Below are 20,688 nucleotides of genomic sequence, written 5' to 3'. Positions count from 1 at the left end.
ATTAATAGTTTCATTATATCATTGATTGAATCAATTTTAAATATAAACATTCAATAACAAATTAATTCTTTTTTTTCTTAAAATTTAAAAGAAAACTTAAATCCAGTACTATGCAGAATAGGCCATTGGACAAAACATTGAATTAGATTTAACTGGATTAATGAAATAAGCTAATACAAATGCAAAACTTGGGATAATGCACTTCCTGGAATTTAGGACTTTATGGGGAAGCTGTCCCCTATTTAGATGTTAAACACATGAAGGAAAAAAAATTATTTGGCCAGCCTATAACAGACTACAAACTATTAATGTTTAGTGGTTTTATCCATTCGGCCACATGTGGGAACAAAATATTATGGTACTAGTTAAACTACCATATACCAATCTCTTAGGTATAGAGGGTATGTATATACAATAAAAATTCAAGCATAAGGTAATTTTCAGAAGCTCTTCTATCCAGTTATATACTTAATAAGTAGAAATTATTTTTTTTAACTATTCAATTTTACCTATTACCAAAACATAAACAAAAAATTATTTTTATGTAAAATTTAATAACAAATTTATTACTTACAGTTACATTTTATTTAAATGTACAAACATTCTTATACAAAAAAAAAATTCTATAAAATTTTTGTAATTGATTTATTAATAATACTGTTAAAAATGTTTGTTAAATAGGTATCCAATAATAGAAATTTTTATAAAAAACATACTTAATATTTGTATGTTAAAAATAATTAAAATATTTTATAGACAATCATTGAAAAATACATACGTATTGACTCCAATGTAGCAGTACAAAATGGTAATTGTATAGTGTTAAATATAGTAAAATAGTTATATAAACTATTAATAACAATGTCTGCATTATTATTTAAATTATTTTCAATTCATTTAAAACTTTGATATTAATTAATGGTGAGATTATAAAAATTATTAAAAAAAAAAAAAAATCAACTGGATACCCTTCCTGGATACCGCAATCCTGGATTGAAATAAATTTTAAAACCAATACCAAGGGCTTCTATCTGAACAGACTGTTTTTCACCATATGTGCTCTCCATTTCATTAACTTTTCTATTTACCTGTAAGGAGAAAAAGAAAGCTTATAAAATTCTTATTTCTTAAAAAATAAATTATTGTTACATTTCTAAAAATTTTATATAATTCTACTGAAATTTACCCGTAAATATGAAAAGAAAATAGTAATTATACATACATATACATGTTATGGACAAAGTGATTAATATGGACATTATTCATAATGCCTGGTCGTTATGAATAATGACCAACAAAATCGGGCATTGTAATAAATTTCAATAATTTATCAAATTGACCGGTCATTATGAATACTGCTACCACCTAGTCGGGCAAAGTGATGATAATACGTTGAGGAGTGATCATCTGACATATGCTAGCCAATCAGAACTTACATCTTAGTTGCGCATGTGTATTGCATTTAGTACCGAATTTTAAATTTATGCGACCAGTAGTTAATCTTTCTTCTTTGACAAAAGTAATGATCGTGAAAGAATCATTAAGTGATATGAATAATCGCTTCAACAACCAATTAAACGAGTTAATAGCAGAAAAAGGTGAAAACAATCAAATTTTTACAAAATCAGTGTATTTGTCAATGATACAAAAAGTGAGAGTCAAAAATGAAAATTACTTCTAAGTTACCAGAAGAATATCAGTTAATAGTACTTTGAAATAATTCACAAAAAAAAATATTTCTAAATGAAATAAGTGGAGTTTTTTAATCAAATTTAAAATTCAGTACTAAACACAATATGCACATGCAACTGAATGCTGATTGGCTAGCGCATGTTAGATGATCACTTCTCAACGTATTATCATCACTTTGCCCGACTAGGTGATAGCAGTATTCATAATGACTGGTCAATTTGATAAATTAATCAATATTTATCACACTGCACTCCCTTTTTGGTAATTATTCATAATGCCCAGTCATTATGAATAATGTCCGATTAATCACTTTATCCATAACATATATATATATATATTTTTAATTTTATATTTCTTTATTAGCATGGCCCTTATTCCCTTATTTTCAAACCCTTTGAGATGCACCCCATAGAATAGTTGAATGTATGATGAAACCAATGTGTATAAAAGTTCAGCCTAGAGAGATGAGTGTAAGTAGTGCCCCAAAAACTTTGAAGGTTCAGAAGTAATACAGTACACTATTTATTTTATATCCATAGAGTAATGTTCAAAATAACCACTCAGTCGGTTTGACGAAAAACACAAATTTTATATTTACAGTAAATGTACAAAATAATCCAAATTAGAGTTACAATTAATTATGCACAAACACTAGTCTGAACAACAACCGACTATTCCCGTACAAATTCGTCGAAAGAACTCCTTACGAACAAACAGACTTGTAATTAACAAAACCTCCAAGTCAGGAACAAGTTCGTACACAACCACGTAACTTCCAACGAGAAGAGTTGGTTAGCACTTCGATAACGACGATCTCCTTGATCCGATCCGATGCCCAGCCGATCCCGATACGAACTCACGATACGACCTTAAATAGTCGACGGTGTTCGAACCCTGCTCCAATCAAATTTGAATGTTCCCGCAACGGCCGCCAACGGTCACTTCCCGCCGGCCAATCGTCCGATGGTCGACGATTTGAAACTTAATGGTTCTTCCCACGGAAGTTCCTAACGGTCATTTTCTACCGGCCGATCCTAACAACTTTTCCGTTATGACAGTTCGTTATAACAAACAGGTGGGAATCGCGCGTCTTGGCGATTCCATACCTTACACATAGTTTATACACTATCAATATCAAGGCAAAACTTAACACATTTCTGTAAGTAACCCAAAGTGGTCTTTCCATTATGTGCAGACATATTACTAGTATATTATTTTAAATTTCAAGACAAAATTAATAATAATTTCTAAAATGAAATATGTAAATAAATATGTAAAAAACCAATAATCGGCTTTATTAAAGCAAAATACAGAAAATATTCATACTATAAATTATGCAGAAAAAACAACACTTACTTTTCATGATAAATTTTACAATTTTAAATTTGCAAAAATGCATCAAGTGTAGTCTGTTTTTTACTTCTGAAATTTTGCAGTTCTACAAAATCAGCACAGATATTCAGTGCAGATGTGGGGCTTTCTTCATTACCTTCTTGCATAAAATAACACTGTAACCCAACTATAAATTTTTTCTCTCATGATTTGTCACAAGCACAGGTGGGTCATCATCCTCATCATCACTTTCTTTGTCAAATTTTTGACGTCAACAATTGCATCCTTAAAGTTTTCATTTTCGTCGTAACATGGTAAATTGTCATCTATTATTGAAAATTCTTCATTATTGATGATAGGAACTTGCAGTATGCCTTCATTTTCCTTACTGCTCAAAATTTCAGAAACATACAAAGGTTTTAAACCACAAGCAGCAAAGCAATTTTGCATTGTGCTGCTTTTTATAACTCATCAACTGTCAGTGACAAACTGTATGGCTTGCTAAACGGAAATTTTTGCACTGATCTCTCTGGCTGTTGATGAACTTGTCATTAGGTTTTCTTCAATAGATTCCAGTATGTAATTTACCAATTATCCTTGATTCAACGTCTTTAAATTTTTTATTACCCCAATGTCCATTGGTTGCACTAAGGATGTTGTATTAGGAGGAAAAAATTCCAGCCATATATTTTTGAGATTATATAAATGAGGATGTGGAGCACAATTATCAAGAAACAACAAAATTTTCCTTTGCTTACATTGTAACTCTACATCACAACTTGTAAGCCACTTCCAAAAAATTTCACCAGTTATCTATGCATTATTGGCACGGTACTCTACTGGTAAACTCTTTATTCTTATCCTCTTAAAACATCGAGGCTTAGCACTTTTTCCTGCAATTAATAGTTTTTGTTTATCGGTACCTATCATATTTGCACAACATAACACAGTAATGCAATCCATTGCTCTCTTATACTCTGACAGTACAATGTGCTTATAAAACAGGGAGCCATCCGGTGTAGCACAATAATAGAGGCCGGTTTTGTCAGCATTGTAAATATCATCTGAACAAAAATTCTCTAAAAAAGTAGGGATTTTAGTTTTTTTCCACTGTCCAGCACTTTTGTTATTTGCACTGCCCTTTTCACCATGCACTTTTTTGTACTTGATATTTTGTCTCACTTTCCATTGAGACAACCAACCATCAGTTGCTTTAAAATCATTGCGGCTTAGCTTTTCAGCTATCTCCTCTGATTTTGCCTTCAACAGTGGACTGCTGATATTTACGCCTTGTCCACTAAGCATAAAAAACCATCGATCTAATGCTTCTTCAATTTCTGGATCTTTTCCATCAAGCTTTCTTTTGGATGTTCCTGGAATTTCTTTTTGTAATGCCCACTCCTCATGCAGTTGAATTTCTTGTTATAAGAGATGCACAATGGTAGATTTTGAAACACCAGTTATATCAGCAAGTCTATTATGGCTTGTATTCAATGGCTGGCTTTTAATTTTATCCAGCAAGGCAATTTTACTTGAAAGTGTAAAATCATTTCTTGGCATCTTGACAAAGATTTAAGAATTTTAAATAAAATCAATACTAAAACACCTTCCAAGAGATCTCTAGCTTTCTTTCAACTTGGTTGAGAAACACTCAAAAAATTGTCTGGGGGGTCCTCGTCCCTTCACTTTTAAAGGGATCTTACGACCCAATGACAATCCAATCCGAAGCAGGGTCATTAGCTTGAATTTAGGTCCGGCTCAGACAAGATCGTAGTGCGATACATCTCGCTATGCTAACTCCCCTCCAGAAAAACTGAATTGCTTGAGCGAAAGGCAAAATCACTTTGTCTCTGCTAACCATTAGGCCTAAATGACATTAGTGTATGCACTGCTGATATACAGTATTTTTGGAAGATCCCTAAAATATATAAAAAATTTGACGGGAAAAAATCGATATAAAAAATTGCTAAATTCCTTTTATTCTACTGTCCCAATTAAGCATTTAAATCATGTATTAGTTTATTAGTTTGGTTCCCGTTCTTTGAAATTTGGCCCAATTAAATGACTGCTCCGATTAACCAGTGGCCCAATTAAATGGAATAGACATACACACAACACACACACATATATATATATTAATATATATATATATATATATGTGTGTGTGTGTGTGTGTGTGTGTGTATAAACACACAACACACAATGAAACAAAACTCCCTGTCAATATTTTAGGGATAGATTCTAAGGTAAAAATTAGGCTTAAACATTTTGCAAATTCAACTTCATTTTCAAGATATAGCCTCCAAAATATAAATTATGTAGCTACATATGCAGAGAATATTTTGAGCAGTTGTGGTAAATTTTCCCATTTAATTCTGTAAAAATCAAAATGTTATTCACAGTGAAGTTACATTGAAAATCTCTTGCTTTCCAACTATAGTTTCTTTAATGTAAAGCAGTTGGATAAAATCTTAAAGTGGATAAGGCTTGTATTTATTATAGTAGGACCTACTTGGGCAACATTTAGTTACCTGAATCTGTAAAAGCAGTATAAAAATAATACAAAATTACTTTAAAAAATTGACAACTCTAGTGTAAGTGCTTTGGCAGGAAATTTGAAAAATGTTTATAGAGGATTTTGAGCTTATTTTTTCACTTTAAAACCTGTCCCTAAAATATTGACCCAGAATTTTATCACACACTATATATTATTTATATACAGATAATCCACTATTTGGGATATGAGTTGCAAATCATCTTAAGTTGATTGATTGTAAATCAAACAAAAATAATAATGGGAAATGGTTTCCAAGGTCATGCAATAAGCTTATATAATACAGCATGTATGTATGACTTGGAAGAATAAGGGCCAATGTCGTGGACATTTGCCTTTGACATTGACTGTGACTTGAAAGAATAATTTCTTTCAAGCCAGAGCTATATGTAATTAATTACTTGCCTGTATATCATAGAAGGTAAAATTGAAAGGCTGTAGAGGTAAAATTTAGACACTGACCTTTTACTAGAAATGACTAAAAAATAATTATATAACCACACAAAACTTTCTAGAAATAGAGTAACCAAACAGCATTTCATCACATTTTCCATTGGTATTAGACACATCAGCAATGTCTGTCAATACAAAACTTCCAAAAAAACACATTCACACGTCACTTCAAGAGTGGCCTTAGTACAATGAAGGCTCATGATCTCATCTGTGAAGCATTTGTTAAAGCATTCATAGATGAACAAAGGTCAACCAGCTGTGGCAAAATGTCTGAGTCAATAGCGCAAAAGACAGCAATGATCTGCATTTGTTTGGTATAGCAACATCACTGTCACAAAAGAACTCTACTGTGAACAAATGGATTGTTTGAACACCAAAATCAGAACTTCATCCAAAATTGACCACGACCAATACCACCACGACAGCACATACAACAAAGATAACCTTAGAGAAGCTTGCCAGACTGAGCTGGGAAGTTCTGCTTCATCCAACTTACAGCCCAGATGGAGAAATGTGATCGATATTGATGGTGATTACCTACTAAGCTGAATGTAATTGCTGTTGAGTTAATTGTCAATAAAGATTTTTTTCAAAATGTATAAATTTCACCTTTAAATCTGATACAACACAGCAATGCTGTGTGTCATACTTCAAACAAACATTTATAATTTTTAATTATTTATTTATTCTATTTTATTAATGAAAGATTCAAGGACAAAATGCAGATAAAATATCAATCAATCAATCATGTTCAAAGGAATAATAATAATAATAATAATAATCTAAACAAATGCAAAACACTCCACATTGAAATAGGAATTCTGAAGAAAGAAAACTTTGTACTCAGAAGTGGAGATATCAAATCCATGGAAGAGGGTGAGTTTTACATATATTTAGGATTCCAACAGGCCAAATTTATAGAACATGCATAAATAAAACAAAGATTAACACTCAAATACCAGATTACACGCAGTACTAAAAATCCATCTAAATGCAAAACATACTATTAAAGCTATTAATATATATGTTGTCCTTGTACTCACTTATTCTTTTGGAGTTATACTGGACACACACAGATCTCAAGCAACTTTAAAGGAAAACAAAGAACAACACTTACTAAACATAAAAATATCATCCGAAATTATCTGTAGAAAGATTAACTCTTCCTTGTAAAAAAGTGGCCATTGGCTTTTTGACAAAGGTGCTTAAAAGATATTCTATTCATAAATGTTTAACTTTACGATAAACTTTGATTTATTTTATTTAGAATAAAAAATATAAGATCAATCCTTTGATAAAATCAACCAAATTTCAGCATTTAACCAAAATAAAACTGACGAAAAAAATTAAAACAGTGATTTTATTCTTTCATCTATGAATTTATCATCAATTTTATGGCAAAATATACTCTCATTGCCATAAAAATTAGTGCACCTAGGAGTTGTCGGAATTGAACAAAACTATACATGTGAGTGTTATGGTGATATAAGTAATTACAAAATGAAAGTAAAAAAATCACTTATTGCAGGAAAATGAAAGGAGGTTACCACAGGAGACACCCCTGTGGAATGAATCATCTATCCTCATCCAACGTGAGGACCACAACTATTTATTCATCTGGGAAACATTATTGAGAAATTGGATCCGTGTAATAGGTCTACTCTAGAGCTCCCAAAAATATGGATTTCACTATTTAATAACTTATTAAATCACAGCTACCAATAATTTTCAACTATAGTTTGACCATAAATTAAATGTGTAAGTCTAATAGTGCAACATTTAAAAATAGCACATGCATTCCAATTAGAACTTTTGTGTCTGAATGTTTTCAATGTTCAATGTTCTAAAATTTGTTTTCATTTGGCCTGAAGAAGACATTCTATACATGTCGAAAGTGCTTGCAAGATTTTCTGTGTTTATTTTGTGCTTTCCTTGTCAAAACTTTATTAACACCAAAAGACAGTGATTGTTTATCTGACAGAAATCTGGCATGATAAAATAATTTCTTTCATACTTAAGGGATCAACTTCTAACCACCTTCAAATATCCAATCCCAACACACACTGCATATTTTTGAAATTTAATTACTAATTAAATTTAAATAAAACTTATATAAGTTTTATTATTATTATTAAACATAAACATCTTTAAATAAATAAATTATTAATAAAAATAAAAGAAAAAACTTACTTCATTCAACATGACTTGTAAATCTGTATTATGAGCTCTTCTCATCAATACATCAATTAAATGCTGTATAAACCAAGAACCATCTCTGAAAGATCGGTATCCTATAAAAAAAATTAGTTTATATTAAAATAGAAAAATCCAAATTAAAATAAACATTTTAATTTATAACATTCTTGTACAGATAATTTTTTATCACTGCTGTGATATAGTAAAATAAGCCATGGCTCACTGTATCAGTTTATTTTGCAAAAATAACAATGTCCAATTTTGTAAGATTTAAGAAAAAGTACTATGCAGATATACCTCACTTCCTCACTTGTAACTTCAGTATAACTCGATTTAGTGCAGAATTCACTTTAATGTACCAAGGGATTCAATTAATGTGCAATGATTAACTATAATGTGGTCACTACCAGCCTAAGAATAGTATGTATGTATGTATGTATGTATGTATGTATATATATAGAAGAGGTATAGTTTTTAAAAAATAAATTTTAACACAAAAATGGTATAAACCTAAGCAAATGATAAAAAGTATTGTAGATCAACATGATTTTAAATCACTATGAACTATATAAATTTATTTTAATAAAAAGTTGTATATTCTTTAGAAAAGTGCAGAGAAATTTGTACTTACATAAATGTACTTACTTAGTAATTAAAAATTTTAAAGCAAAAAGGAATACACCTGCTAAACACGTAGTATTTGTGCTATACACTGCTAGCAGCAATATTAATAATTTAAAATTGGTAAAATGGCTAGTATTGGTACAGTAGCAATCAATCCTGCCACTCACTCTCACTACCTACTTGTTACATTTTGCTACCATGTAATTTGACTTTTTTAATGCAAATTTTCAACAGATCTGCTTTCAGCATAATTTTGAATAACAATCAAAATAAAGTAGATTGCAACATTAATACAAAACAGCATTAAAAAACAATTTGCGGTACAGAATATGCAGAAAAACACACAACATTAGGCAATTTTGTTATTACAAAATTAACAAAAATTTATCACTTTCACTCTTATAGTTTTTTTAATGACCAATTATTAAATCAGTTTTGATTAGTTTTTAAGTGGAAAAAAATTCCTTTTCAAGTTTTTACATTTCCTGCAAACACTGCTGCTAAAAATCAAATAGTTCTAGCACATCACTAGTGTTGTTTTCAATTGATGATACAGATTATTTTAAATTTTTCAAACTGCCATTTCTTTTATTTAAGCTTTCAAAATAAAGATTTCAAAAGATTACAGAAAATTTAATTTAAACCCCTTATCTACAAAATACAATGGTTTCAAATATTTTATATTTGCAATGTAATCACTACAAATTCAATTATATTCTTTAAAATAATTTTGTTTTTATGTATTTTTTTAATAGTTACTTTACCCAAGATGATTTCTTATCTTGGGACATAACCAAAGTGGCCAACTTTAGCAGATAGTCACATTAGCAGGTTTTATTGTATATTTACTTTTTATTTATTAATTAAATAATTTTTCTAATTTTTCTATTAAATGACCCACTGTAATTTCTTATAAGCTCACAGTGACATAAATCAAGTTACTTTCAAGTAACTTTCAGAAATAAAATTTTAACTATGTAATACCATACTGAGATATCTAACAATAAATATAGCATTTCGTATGATCATATTAACAGAAAATTTATAGTAGCTATAAAAGTAAAGTGATTGTAAAGCAGAATCTATTGTACTGTAATTTTGGGTGGATAACCTGCATGAATGTATACCCCCACAGAAAATTGCAAGAATTAAAATAATTCCTTCGTATAACCTGCCCTACTGTATATTCTATTCCTCCAGGAGGACATTAAAAGTGAGATAATTATCAGTATGAAGTTTAGAAGTTGACACCTCAAGCATTAAAATATTGCTTTTTGTTTTATTTCTGTTAACAAATCATTGTATATATACCAACTAAGCCCAAATATTCTATAATTATTACATTAATTTCTAGATTACTTGGACTATAGTTTGGCTAACTATTAATAATACAAAATTTTTTATAAAGGTAGGCAGTTAGACCACTATCTTAATACTAACATTAAGTAATAATTACAAAAATTTTTAAATTAAATTTGATAATTTTATTTCATTATTATTAAATTTAATTCAAAATAATAATTAACAAAATTGAAACCAAAGATAACATTACCTTTTTGCTTTATTTTTTAAACTATACTGTAGAAATTCATTTTACATTAATTAAACTAACATTTGAATAAAATTTAAATCATTAAATAACTTTCAATCTGAGCATATGTTAATAAAGAAAATAGCTTAGTACAGTGGCATATACACACACAAAGTACATGCTTGTGTCTTGGTTGTCTTTGCTAATGTGTGTTTGAATACACCTCATTTGTATATGATATGACACTTAGCCTTAACAGGGAAGTGAATACTGAAGAATAATTATGTATTCAGTTCATAATTATTCTTCATAAACACCACAATTCGGTTGAGATGTTTATGAACTGTCCTGATTATGTAAATTAAGTGTAAAAATAAAATAAAAACAAGTGTTTGTTTATGACTAGTTTCCTTAGTCTAGGAATACAGTAAAAACCTCAATTTAATGAACTAATTTGGCTGAGGAGTCTCCATCAAAGCTGAAAGTCCATTATATAATAAAGTAGGTTTTCCAAATACATGTTAAAAAATCGACAAATTAGTTGATTTATGAATTAATACATTAAAAGGTCTGTTTCGCCGTGGATTTGTTATTGCCTCTACAAAGCGTGTGAAAGGACAGAAGGAGTCGGACTCATTTGTATGTATAGTCCAGAAAGAAATATATATATCAGGTCAGTCCATAAGTCCGTGCGCATTTTTATGACCTCCAGAAAAATTTTGTTTTGCTGTTAAAAATGTCAGTCTAATGTGATAATTTTTACACCGAAGTGTTAAATTGGATCTCATTCATATAATACTGTTCAGAATTGTGAACATTTCAGTTGTTTATTTTCATTAAAATGAAAGTAACGGACGAATACAAAAGACATGTTTTATACTTTTTACTTTTAAGTGGTGAGAATGCTACAAATGCAGCCAAAAAAATAAATACTGTACATAATCAAATCGTAATTAGTGCAAGGACTGCGCAGAAGTAGTTTGAAAGATTTAGAAACAATGATTTTAGTGTGGAGGATAAGGCTCGTACTGGAAGATCCATTGACTTTGACGACGATGCTCTCTCTGCACTAGTCGAAGCGGAACCATCGTTAACAGTTGACGAAATTGCGGAACGTTTAAATTCATCCCACGGAACTGTTCATAGACACCTACGACAAATCGGAAAAGTTTCAAAGCTAGGAAAATGGACACCGCACGAACTGTCAATAGCTAACCGACAACAACGTGTAAACATTTGCACGTCTCTTTTATCCCGTATTGCTTTAGAACCTTTTCTTGGTAGGCTGGTTACCGGAGACGAAAAATGGATCCTCTATAATAATGTGACGAGAAAAAAACAATGGATGGATGGCGACAAGCAGCCAAAACAGACTGCAAAAGGTGGGTCGCATCCAAAAAAAATTCTTTTGTCTGTTTGGTGGGATATGTCGGGTGTAATTCACTTTGAGCTGTTAGAACCTAATCAAGCAATTACAGCTCAAATGTATTGTGAGCAATTAGAGCGTTTAAATGAAAAATTGAAAAAAAAATCGACCGTCGTTACGAAAAATACGCACGAACTTATGGACTGACCTGATAGTTGATTTATGGTTTTACTTTTATAGATATGTTTCTGTAATTAAAACAAAGTACTATGAGAAATTTAATTTCACAAAAAACTTTTCTATATGTATTATTGTTTATGTACAGTACTCACCATAGTTCTGAGACCAATAAACAAATATATGATCTAAATCAAAATAAACAAATTAACGTTTTTTGGAAAATACACTCTAATTGGATTTAATGACAAACAAATAATAAACAAACAAACAAATAATATTTTAAAAAAAAACAAAATTTAAAATTTGACAAAAAAATATTCATCTTTGAGATGATACTCCTGTTTTAGTGTGAAGTTACAAGTAGTGACTCTTGAATTTGCAAAAGAAAAAAAATCTGTTAATGTAATTAAAAAGCATTTTAAAATTAACAGGGTGTAAATTTTTACTTATGACATGTGGACCAGAAATTTTGCCCCTTAAATAGAGGTTTTACTGTAATAATAAAATAAACTCAGGAAAAAAATGAAACAGAAAAAATAATTTTAGCATCAATATTAAAATTATTTCTTAAAGCATTTTTAATCATAAATAATTCATTGTATAAAAATTTAATTCTTTTTGGCTTGTATTTGTACTAGACTGAAGTTTAGTCTAACTCTTAATTGCAAGTATTTATAAAAAAAAAAAAAAATTAAATCAATCCATCAAAATGGGTCAGGGTTGTATAGTTAAATACTTGATGTCATTCCTTGCAAATGTAAGAATAGATGATTGTGGATTGGATGCTTGCTGCTGGCTAGTTGTATAGTGTGAATCAACTTTAATTCGTAAGTGGAATTTAAATCAGTATATAATCCATTCCATTGTATAGGCCATACCACATTTAAAATTATCTTTACAGTATATCGAAAATTTTTCATATTAAATTCAATTATTACAATAAATATATTATTACAATAAAATATATATATATATATTTTATTGTAGCAGATTTGGTATTTATTCAAACAAGTAATTTAAAGCCTGCCACAAATTAGGCAATATCAAAGCAGACTGGTCAAAGACAATGTTGAACAAAATTTGTTTAATCATCACGGTCTACCATTTATTGCCCAGTCATCAACTCCATGTCACTCTACATCATACCCTTCAACGGAAAGTAGGTGATCTATTTGACCCTCTCAGATCCAAGTAGTTTGATTTTTTGGGTGACAATTGGTGACACTCATGCACATTTGAAAGTTTGCAAGAAAGGAATGTGTACTGTACACCACAAAGAAGGTTTTGTTTTCCTTTATTTATTAAATTTATGCCAAATAGACAAGAAATGGAGTAGCTGAAGCTAACACTAGCAAATCATTGTCACCATTTTACAAAGCAAACTAACCAAGCAATAGTTTTCAGAGGGATGGACAAAATGTTCTTTGGTTCTGTAGAACTACATCACAAGTGATAGATACCACAAGCGGCTACACTGCCAGACTGTCAAAGGAAAACAGTCACGTGAACTTAAAAATTGCCTCTGACATTACATCGAAAGTGATGGCATTGCCTAGTTTGCAGCAGGTATGATCACATTTACATATCCAAATGTTATATTTCTATATTTGTAAAAGATTGACTTATATTTCTACTTTTATTTATTTTGTATTTTAATAAAATAAATTATTTCAAATTTACCATCAATGGTACAGTAAGTGATCAGCATATCTGTCCACGTTGGCAATCTTGCTATAAAATTACTTATTCTTTGAGGAAAAGGACTTCCATCAGAAGTAACTTCCCGAAATAAAGGAATGACATCACTATTTCGTGAAGTTCCTGAATCAAATTTTTCTACATAGAAAAAATAGAATTAAAACTTTTTGTTATAAATAATAATAATTTTTAAAAATTTATACAATACATATAAGTACAGTAGGCTCCCACTTTACAACTGATTTAACATAGGATCAAATCTCTTTATGATAGATTCTCCATAATGATAAGGAAATAAACTTCAGTGTATGATAAATATTCACTTTATAATACACTTTCAATTTTCATAACTGGGTCCCAAGGGAGAGCTTAGATGATAAATCAATCAATAATATTAACACAAGTGTTTTTGGATAACACATTAATAAATTTATCATTCTAAATAACATTTTGATTAAAAAAATTTATTCAGTCAGCAAATTTTCTCTCTTATTTTTTTAATCATGTTTTATTATTTAATTACTTAGTATTCTATACAAAACTAGCATTTTATTTAAAAAAAACTATCCTTTAGATAGAGAACTAGCAAAGCTCTGTGGCAAATTTAAATTTCTGATGTCTCAAAACAAATTACCAAAAAACTACTTAAGTTCTTTTTACAATATTTTCATGACAAATGGAATCTCTGGAACACATTAATATTGTAGAGAGAAGGCACTGTAATACCTTTAAAGGTTTGAAAGTAAATCTAATTTTATTACTTTAAAAAAAAATATAATTTATAAATGACTGTTTTATTCATATAGTATATGCATATATGAATGCTGCTAATAATTTCTTTGTTCAATCCAGCCTTTATCATGTTTATATATTTGATGTTATAATTTTCAAATAAAACTTAATGATTTACTTGAATAAACCTTCTTGAATATAAAATTTATATTTACAGTAGTGCCACAAACTCAACTTAATGTGGACTGAGGTGACAAGCTACCAAAAATGACAAGTTTTTACAGCACAGTGATGATGTTGGTCTAAACAGCAGAATTTTTGTAAAGTACTATATGGGCAATTTGTATATGAATTAACTATGTACTAATAGTGACTATTTCTATTTGTATTAAAATTTTAATTTAAAAAATAATGGCTATTCACTGGCTACTTTTGAGTTAGTGACATTTTGCAGCAGCGCCTAGGAAAAAGGGTTATATTCTTTGTTAATACATGGAATTGGTGCTATTATGAAAGCGTCACCTGTAAAGAACAATAACTTACTTGACCTAGTGTTAACGTACAGAGATAAAAATTAGGTTTAATGTATTTTTTCTTTTTGAACAACATGACAAGTTTTATGGAATGTTGAGTAATCGACAGTCACGTTTCTGGGACTCTAATGTAAAAAAATATTTTAAAACTACTCAGTCAAGTATTTTTTCAATAAATCCATAAATAGCCTAAGTCCTCATTAACTATTTACTCTACTGCTATTATTACTCTAATGAACAATGCCAACAGGAATATAAATTCCTGGTAGGGCAGCTTATGCCAATGACTATTCAGAGAAATAAAGCCAAGAGTAATCTATTAGCAATGTTCAACTTAAAGTGAACAACTTATAGTCACTTATAAGACTTGCCACTTATACACAGACACTCTGTCACTTATAAGAGGATCAGATGCTGTCTAGCATCTGATCCTCTTATAAGTGACAGAGATGAACTGGAAATATTTAATATTTTCTGAAAGGATAAACTATTTAAAAAAAGAACATTCACATATGTGGAGAAAACCAAAATGATAATAATTCACTCAAATTTAATAGCAGCTTGGAGGCCATCTGGGTTACCAAAGTCCACATCCATCAGTTAGAGATTTATGATCAAAAATTCTATCATAGTCTCACTATATTATTGATTGTGAAAGCAACAACAATCCAAGTATTGTTACTGTAATGTCCTGTATTCAATAATTCCTAGAAACCAATCAGAACCCCAGTCTAAATATCAAACTATATAAACATAAACATATATTCAGCATTCTGGGATATAGTGAGTACAGTAAAACCTCACTATTTCTAAACTCAAGGAACAAAAAAAAAAAAAAAAAAAAAAAAAAAAACACACACACACAACTTTGAATTATCTGAACTTTTTTGAATTAATTTTTTTTTGTAATTCTTGAATAAAATTATGACATTATCTTAGGTAAGTTCATTTGTTTGGTTACAAATGCATTAATATTACTAGTTATTAGTAATTTAAGCTATTTTGAAAAACCATTAGTTTGTGTGTACTTAATGAAAACAATGAAAACGTAACAAAACTACATTCAAAGTAAGATCTGAAAACAACATATGAAAGAAACTTAAGTGCTTCAATAAGAATTACCCATGAATTTTGTGTAGAAGACCAATGGCTAGTTATATGAAGAATTCACAGTCTTAAGTTTGAGATTATGAAAATCATGTGGTCTGATGAAAACAAGCTGTATTAATGGCTAAAGTTATGTATGAATTTTGTTGTAAATACACACATGTATTTAATGGACTTTGGAATTATTGAAACAATAAATTTTTGAGAAAAATGTCCAAAATAATTAAATGCCAAACAGATTTCTTCCATAAAAATAAAAAATTCTCTCTTCATTGTCAAAGTGTGCAATGTCTGTATGACCTTGAACAGATGTCCAATAAATCAACAATGTAATCGGTAAAACTGAAAATGAAACTGCCACTTGGAGATGAAAACTTTCCTTATAAACACATAATACGACAGAAGATTTCAAATATTTTTGTGGGTCACTAGACCAGATAATGACTTCAAAATTTCATTGTGAGCATATTTTCAATTATCTGAACTAAAATATATGCAAAACCTTATTCTCTTGGCCAGGGACTAGACTTGACTTTGAATTATCCGATATCAAAATAACAAGGTTTTACTGTATATGTTTATACAGTTTGACTGAAAAAATATTCTTAGCAGTAGGTAAGGTGAAATTAATATATTCTTTTAATTATGGGATGAAGAAATATATTTATATAACTCCTAAAAAGTTAATTGAAATGTGTATCATCAAGTACAAAAAAGTATAAGAATAAGCTTCGTTCTGTGGGAAACTTAAAAACTAAAAAAATGTTATTCAAATTTAAGATTTTACAGATAATATATAGCAGTTAATATTTATATTAATTTTAATAAAATTTAATTTATACATACATTTAAAATGTATAAAATCTATACTGTTAAAAACAAAATATAAAATATATATTTTTTTAAACAATTACAATTTATACTTACGACCTCGACATGCTTGAATAAAAAATAACTTAGGTTTGTTTTTTAATGCATCACAATTTTTGTTATTGAATAGTTCAAAAATATCTGTTAACTTAACTTCACCACCATAAGTTCCATAAATGATATCTTTATTTCCATGAGACATAATTATTATTATGCAAGAATCTACATAATAGTGTTTACGTTCCTTAGAAAAGTCTTCAAATATTTTCATTATTTCCTGTTAGAAAAATTTTAAAAATTTATGTATTTGTTTATTAAAACTAATATATATTATATGAACAATGAAGTATCACAATATGAGTCTTTATTGTTGTTAACATTTTCTTTCCAGCTATGTTCATAGATCTGGATTGCACTGCAACTTTTGTAATTTTTGTCAATGATATTTTCAATGAGTTTAATCATTCCACTGAAATACAATATTCCTGATTAGTGCTCTTTCCATTACCTAATATGATACATTTATAACACTAATGTTTCTGTTATGTTCTTTTATTCCATTACAGAAAATCCTTTTGTCACTCCAAATAAGATCACACTAAAATGTTGTACAAATTGAAGTCATAAAAAATTCAATATAAAAGAATCATATCACACCCTGGCAAAAAAAGTGACAACTCAAAAAATGGTATTTTGAGATTATGTCATTGAAAAATATGTATGAAGTGCCCTGACGTTCACAACAAGCGTCACATCTCTATCTCGCAAAATAAAGTTTTTAGAAATGCAAGAAAAGTGACATAACTCAAAGATCTCATATATATTTAACTAATAACACCTCACATTCGAGGAGAGCAGAGCTAGATCCATAATTACTATACCATAGAATATAATAGAATTTACCACCATAAATACTTACCTGAAATTTAAAAGCAGCTTATAGTATAAGTTTTATAGTATTCTTTAAGTAGATTTTTCTCAAATACTGCATTTTTGAGTTGTGTCACTTTTCTTGCCAGGGTGTGATATATCAAATATATCAAAGCCAGCACAGAATTATAAAATAATGAGCAATTATTTATTGTGACATTGTTACAATGTCGAGCTGCAATTTTTAATCATATTTTTAATTTATTTAGTTTAAAAAAGATGCTCTCAGATTATTAGTAGTGGCTTGTCCCTGTACATCAGATGTGTCAAACTCATTTAAACAACAGGCCATTAATGCGACTGGTAAGATTCACATGGGCCACATCACATTTACAAGTTTTCTTAAAATTACAATTTGGAATGAGAATGCAGGAATATAGATAGATAAAACACATTATGTAGTTCAATGAATTCAACTCAACAATATATAACTGCTATAGTATTGCTTTTATTTAATGTACATATTTATAAAACTAAAATTAATTGTTTTCACTGGAAACTTTCCAGCACCATCTTCCTCCTCCTAGTTTTCCAATACCTAGATTCAAAGACTGAGAACAATCTTCATTATGGCAGATAGATGTTTATCAGTTAATTTTGATCTGTAAGCCGTTTTTATTTAATTTCAGAGCATCAAATCACAGAAAAGAGAGCAGAAAAGCAGAAGAGCAGAAAAATCACATCGGGGCCGCATGTGGCTTGCAGGTTGCCAGTTTGACACCCTTGCTGTACATCATACTTTTCCTTCAACAATAGAGTTGTGCCAGTCGTCTATCTAACACCTTTCAGGAGAAGAGTTTTGAATTGAAATAACATGACTTCCGATTTGCATCAGAAGCTCATATATAGTTAATCAGGGCCTCCTGCCCCTAAGGTTTCCATACCTGGTCTCATCTTTCATCTATCTAACTCCGTTCTTGAAATTAAGAAAAGACAGATGGATGGATGACTGGGAATTTATAGGTCTACAAGTTTTCAAATTGCAACCCAATAAATGAAATGCAAAGATGAGAATGAATATGTATCATTGTTATTTCTTGAAAATAACATTTTGAATATGGCTACCATGTCCTGCAAATTAAAATTTAAAAACAGTCAGGTATTTCTGGCATACCCTGTATTTAACACAAGAGAAATAAATTGGTCACACATTAAAACAACAACCTAAAGAATACTGGAAGAAAGAGATGAGTCAAGACCAAGAAACAGATCATAAAAAAAAAATTTATTAAAACAGATAAAAATGAGTGAATAAAAGAAAATGAAAGCACAAGACACAGAAATGGCAAAGGCTGTTCACAGCTATCAATCTAAGAACTGATGCCACTAATTTAATTATTATAATTGTTGTTAAAGTGCTGATGCAAATGTGATATGCATTCCATATTTCATGCCAGACCAAAGTCAAGTCTTCAATCGATAATTCTCTTATTTTCCTATATATCTCAAACTCAATCTAATGTTACTAATATTCTTAGTTTATTAAAATGTTTTATTAATTCTAACACATACAAAATATCTAAATACTGTACAATGGGTGTTCAAAAAGTTTCTGGAAAGTGATTATTATTTGTAAACATAATACTATATCTATACACCCAATTCTGTTTTTACATGATAGATATGTTCCTGAAGAATACATGTAAAAAAATATATTGCATCTATGGAAAAATAGAAGATTGGTTCCAGTCTTAAGAAATCAGCAAAAATAATACAATAAACCACGAGTTTTCATGTTAGGATCTTAAACATTTTATTTCATAAAGATTGCTAATGTATCATGCAAAGTAAATTATCATTTGAAAAGGAAAAAAAACATGTCACTAATTCGTGAACACAAAAATTAGGCAAAATAATATGAGTTACACATAAAAACATTTTATTCGTTGTCACTTTCTGACAATAAATGTATATGTTCGCGTAAGACTGCAATATTACTGCTATCACTAGAAATGTCTTGAAACTTTTTACACTTTCAAACTGTTTTTTTTTTTTTTTTTAAATGTCATATTTAGTAATTAAGCACCTCTGACAAGCTAGGAGGCTTGAATAATTCTTGGATCTTATTATTGCAACTCATGTGCAGGGCCGTGCAGTAGATTTTCTCAGTATGATGCAAGTCTTTGAAATGCTGCCCTTAAATGTTTTTATGCGGTCACTTCTCTCTATTATAGCATGGCTCTATTATAGCATGGCCTTGCTGATGTGAGTAAATTCTCCAATAAAGTAGTATTTTGCACATTTTATATAAATGTCATTAAAATAAAGCAACAATATTTACTTATTGAATTATAAATATTGAAATTATTGAATTAAATTAATATGAAATTTAAATTACATATAAAGACAATATAAAAATGATTTTGGGATTGAAAAATTTTATTAATATTTCTTTAAAATATTTGTTTTAATATTTTTATTTAATTTTATTTGTCTGCTTAAAAGAATTTGATGAAGTTAATAAAAAACATATAACCTTATGTATAGCATATACTAAAACAATACTTACTTCAGCTGTTTTATCTATATGCTTAACAACGTCGTATCCTAATTGTGTAAAAACTGAATCCAACATTTCAACATCTCGATCAGATCCATACCTTGTTTCTTTTATTTCGTGGAAATCAAAATTATTTACAATTAAACATATTCCATGTGGAAAGGATTGCATCTTATAACACTGTAAAATTTTAAAATAAGTTCAATTATATGCTATACATAGAATGATGATGATATTTTTATATTGAAAAATTGATTAGAAAGTATTATTCTCAAACAAGTCTGGCATTCTAGATTATCCAATATTACCAAGGATAATCATTGGATAATATATATATATATATATATATATATATTATCTTATCCTTGTTACTGTACTGTATCCTTGTTC

General features: G+C 29.2%; 1 protein-coding gene across 1 annotated transcript; it reads right to left on the bottom strand.

Moving 5' to 3' along the window:
• Positions 1 to 951: 951 nt before the first annotated feature.
• Positions 952 to 20,474, bottom strand: LOC136977883 (caspase-2-like). Its single transcript, XM_067273473.1, has 5 exons — positions 20,308 to 20,474; positions 16,926 to 17,145; positions 13,609 to 13,764; positions 8,222 to 8,322; positions 952 to 1,088 (listed from the first exon to the last, which is right to left on the bottom strand). The coding sequence occupies exons 1-5, from the start codon at positions 20,467 to 20,469 to the stop codon at positions 957 to 959; spliced, it is 771 nt and encodes a 256-aa protein (XP_067129574.1). The 5' UTR covers positions 20,470 to 20,474; the 3' UTR covers positions 952 to 956.
• Between the last annotated feature and the right edge of the window lie 214 nt (positions 20,475 to 20,688).

The sequence above is a fragment of the Centruroides vittatus genome, unplaced genomic scaffold (genome assembly GCF_030686945.1).
Source record: "Centruroides vittatus isolate TY-2023 unplaced genomic scaffold, ASM3068694v2 contig_482, whole genome shotgun sequence".
NCBI lineage: Eukaryota > Metazoa > Arthropoda > Arachnida > Scorpiones > Buthidae > Centruroides > Centruroides vittatus.
The sequence above is the reverse complement of the archived record's forward strand: the minus strand, read 5'-3'. Positions and strand labels throughout refer to the sequence as shown.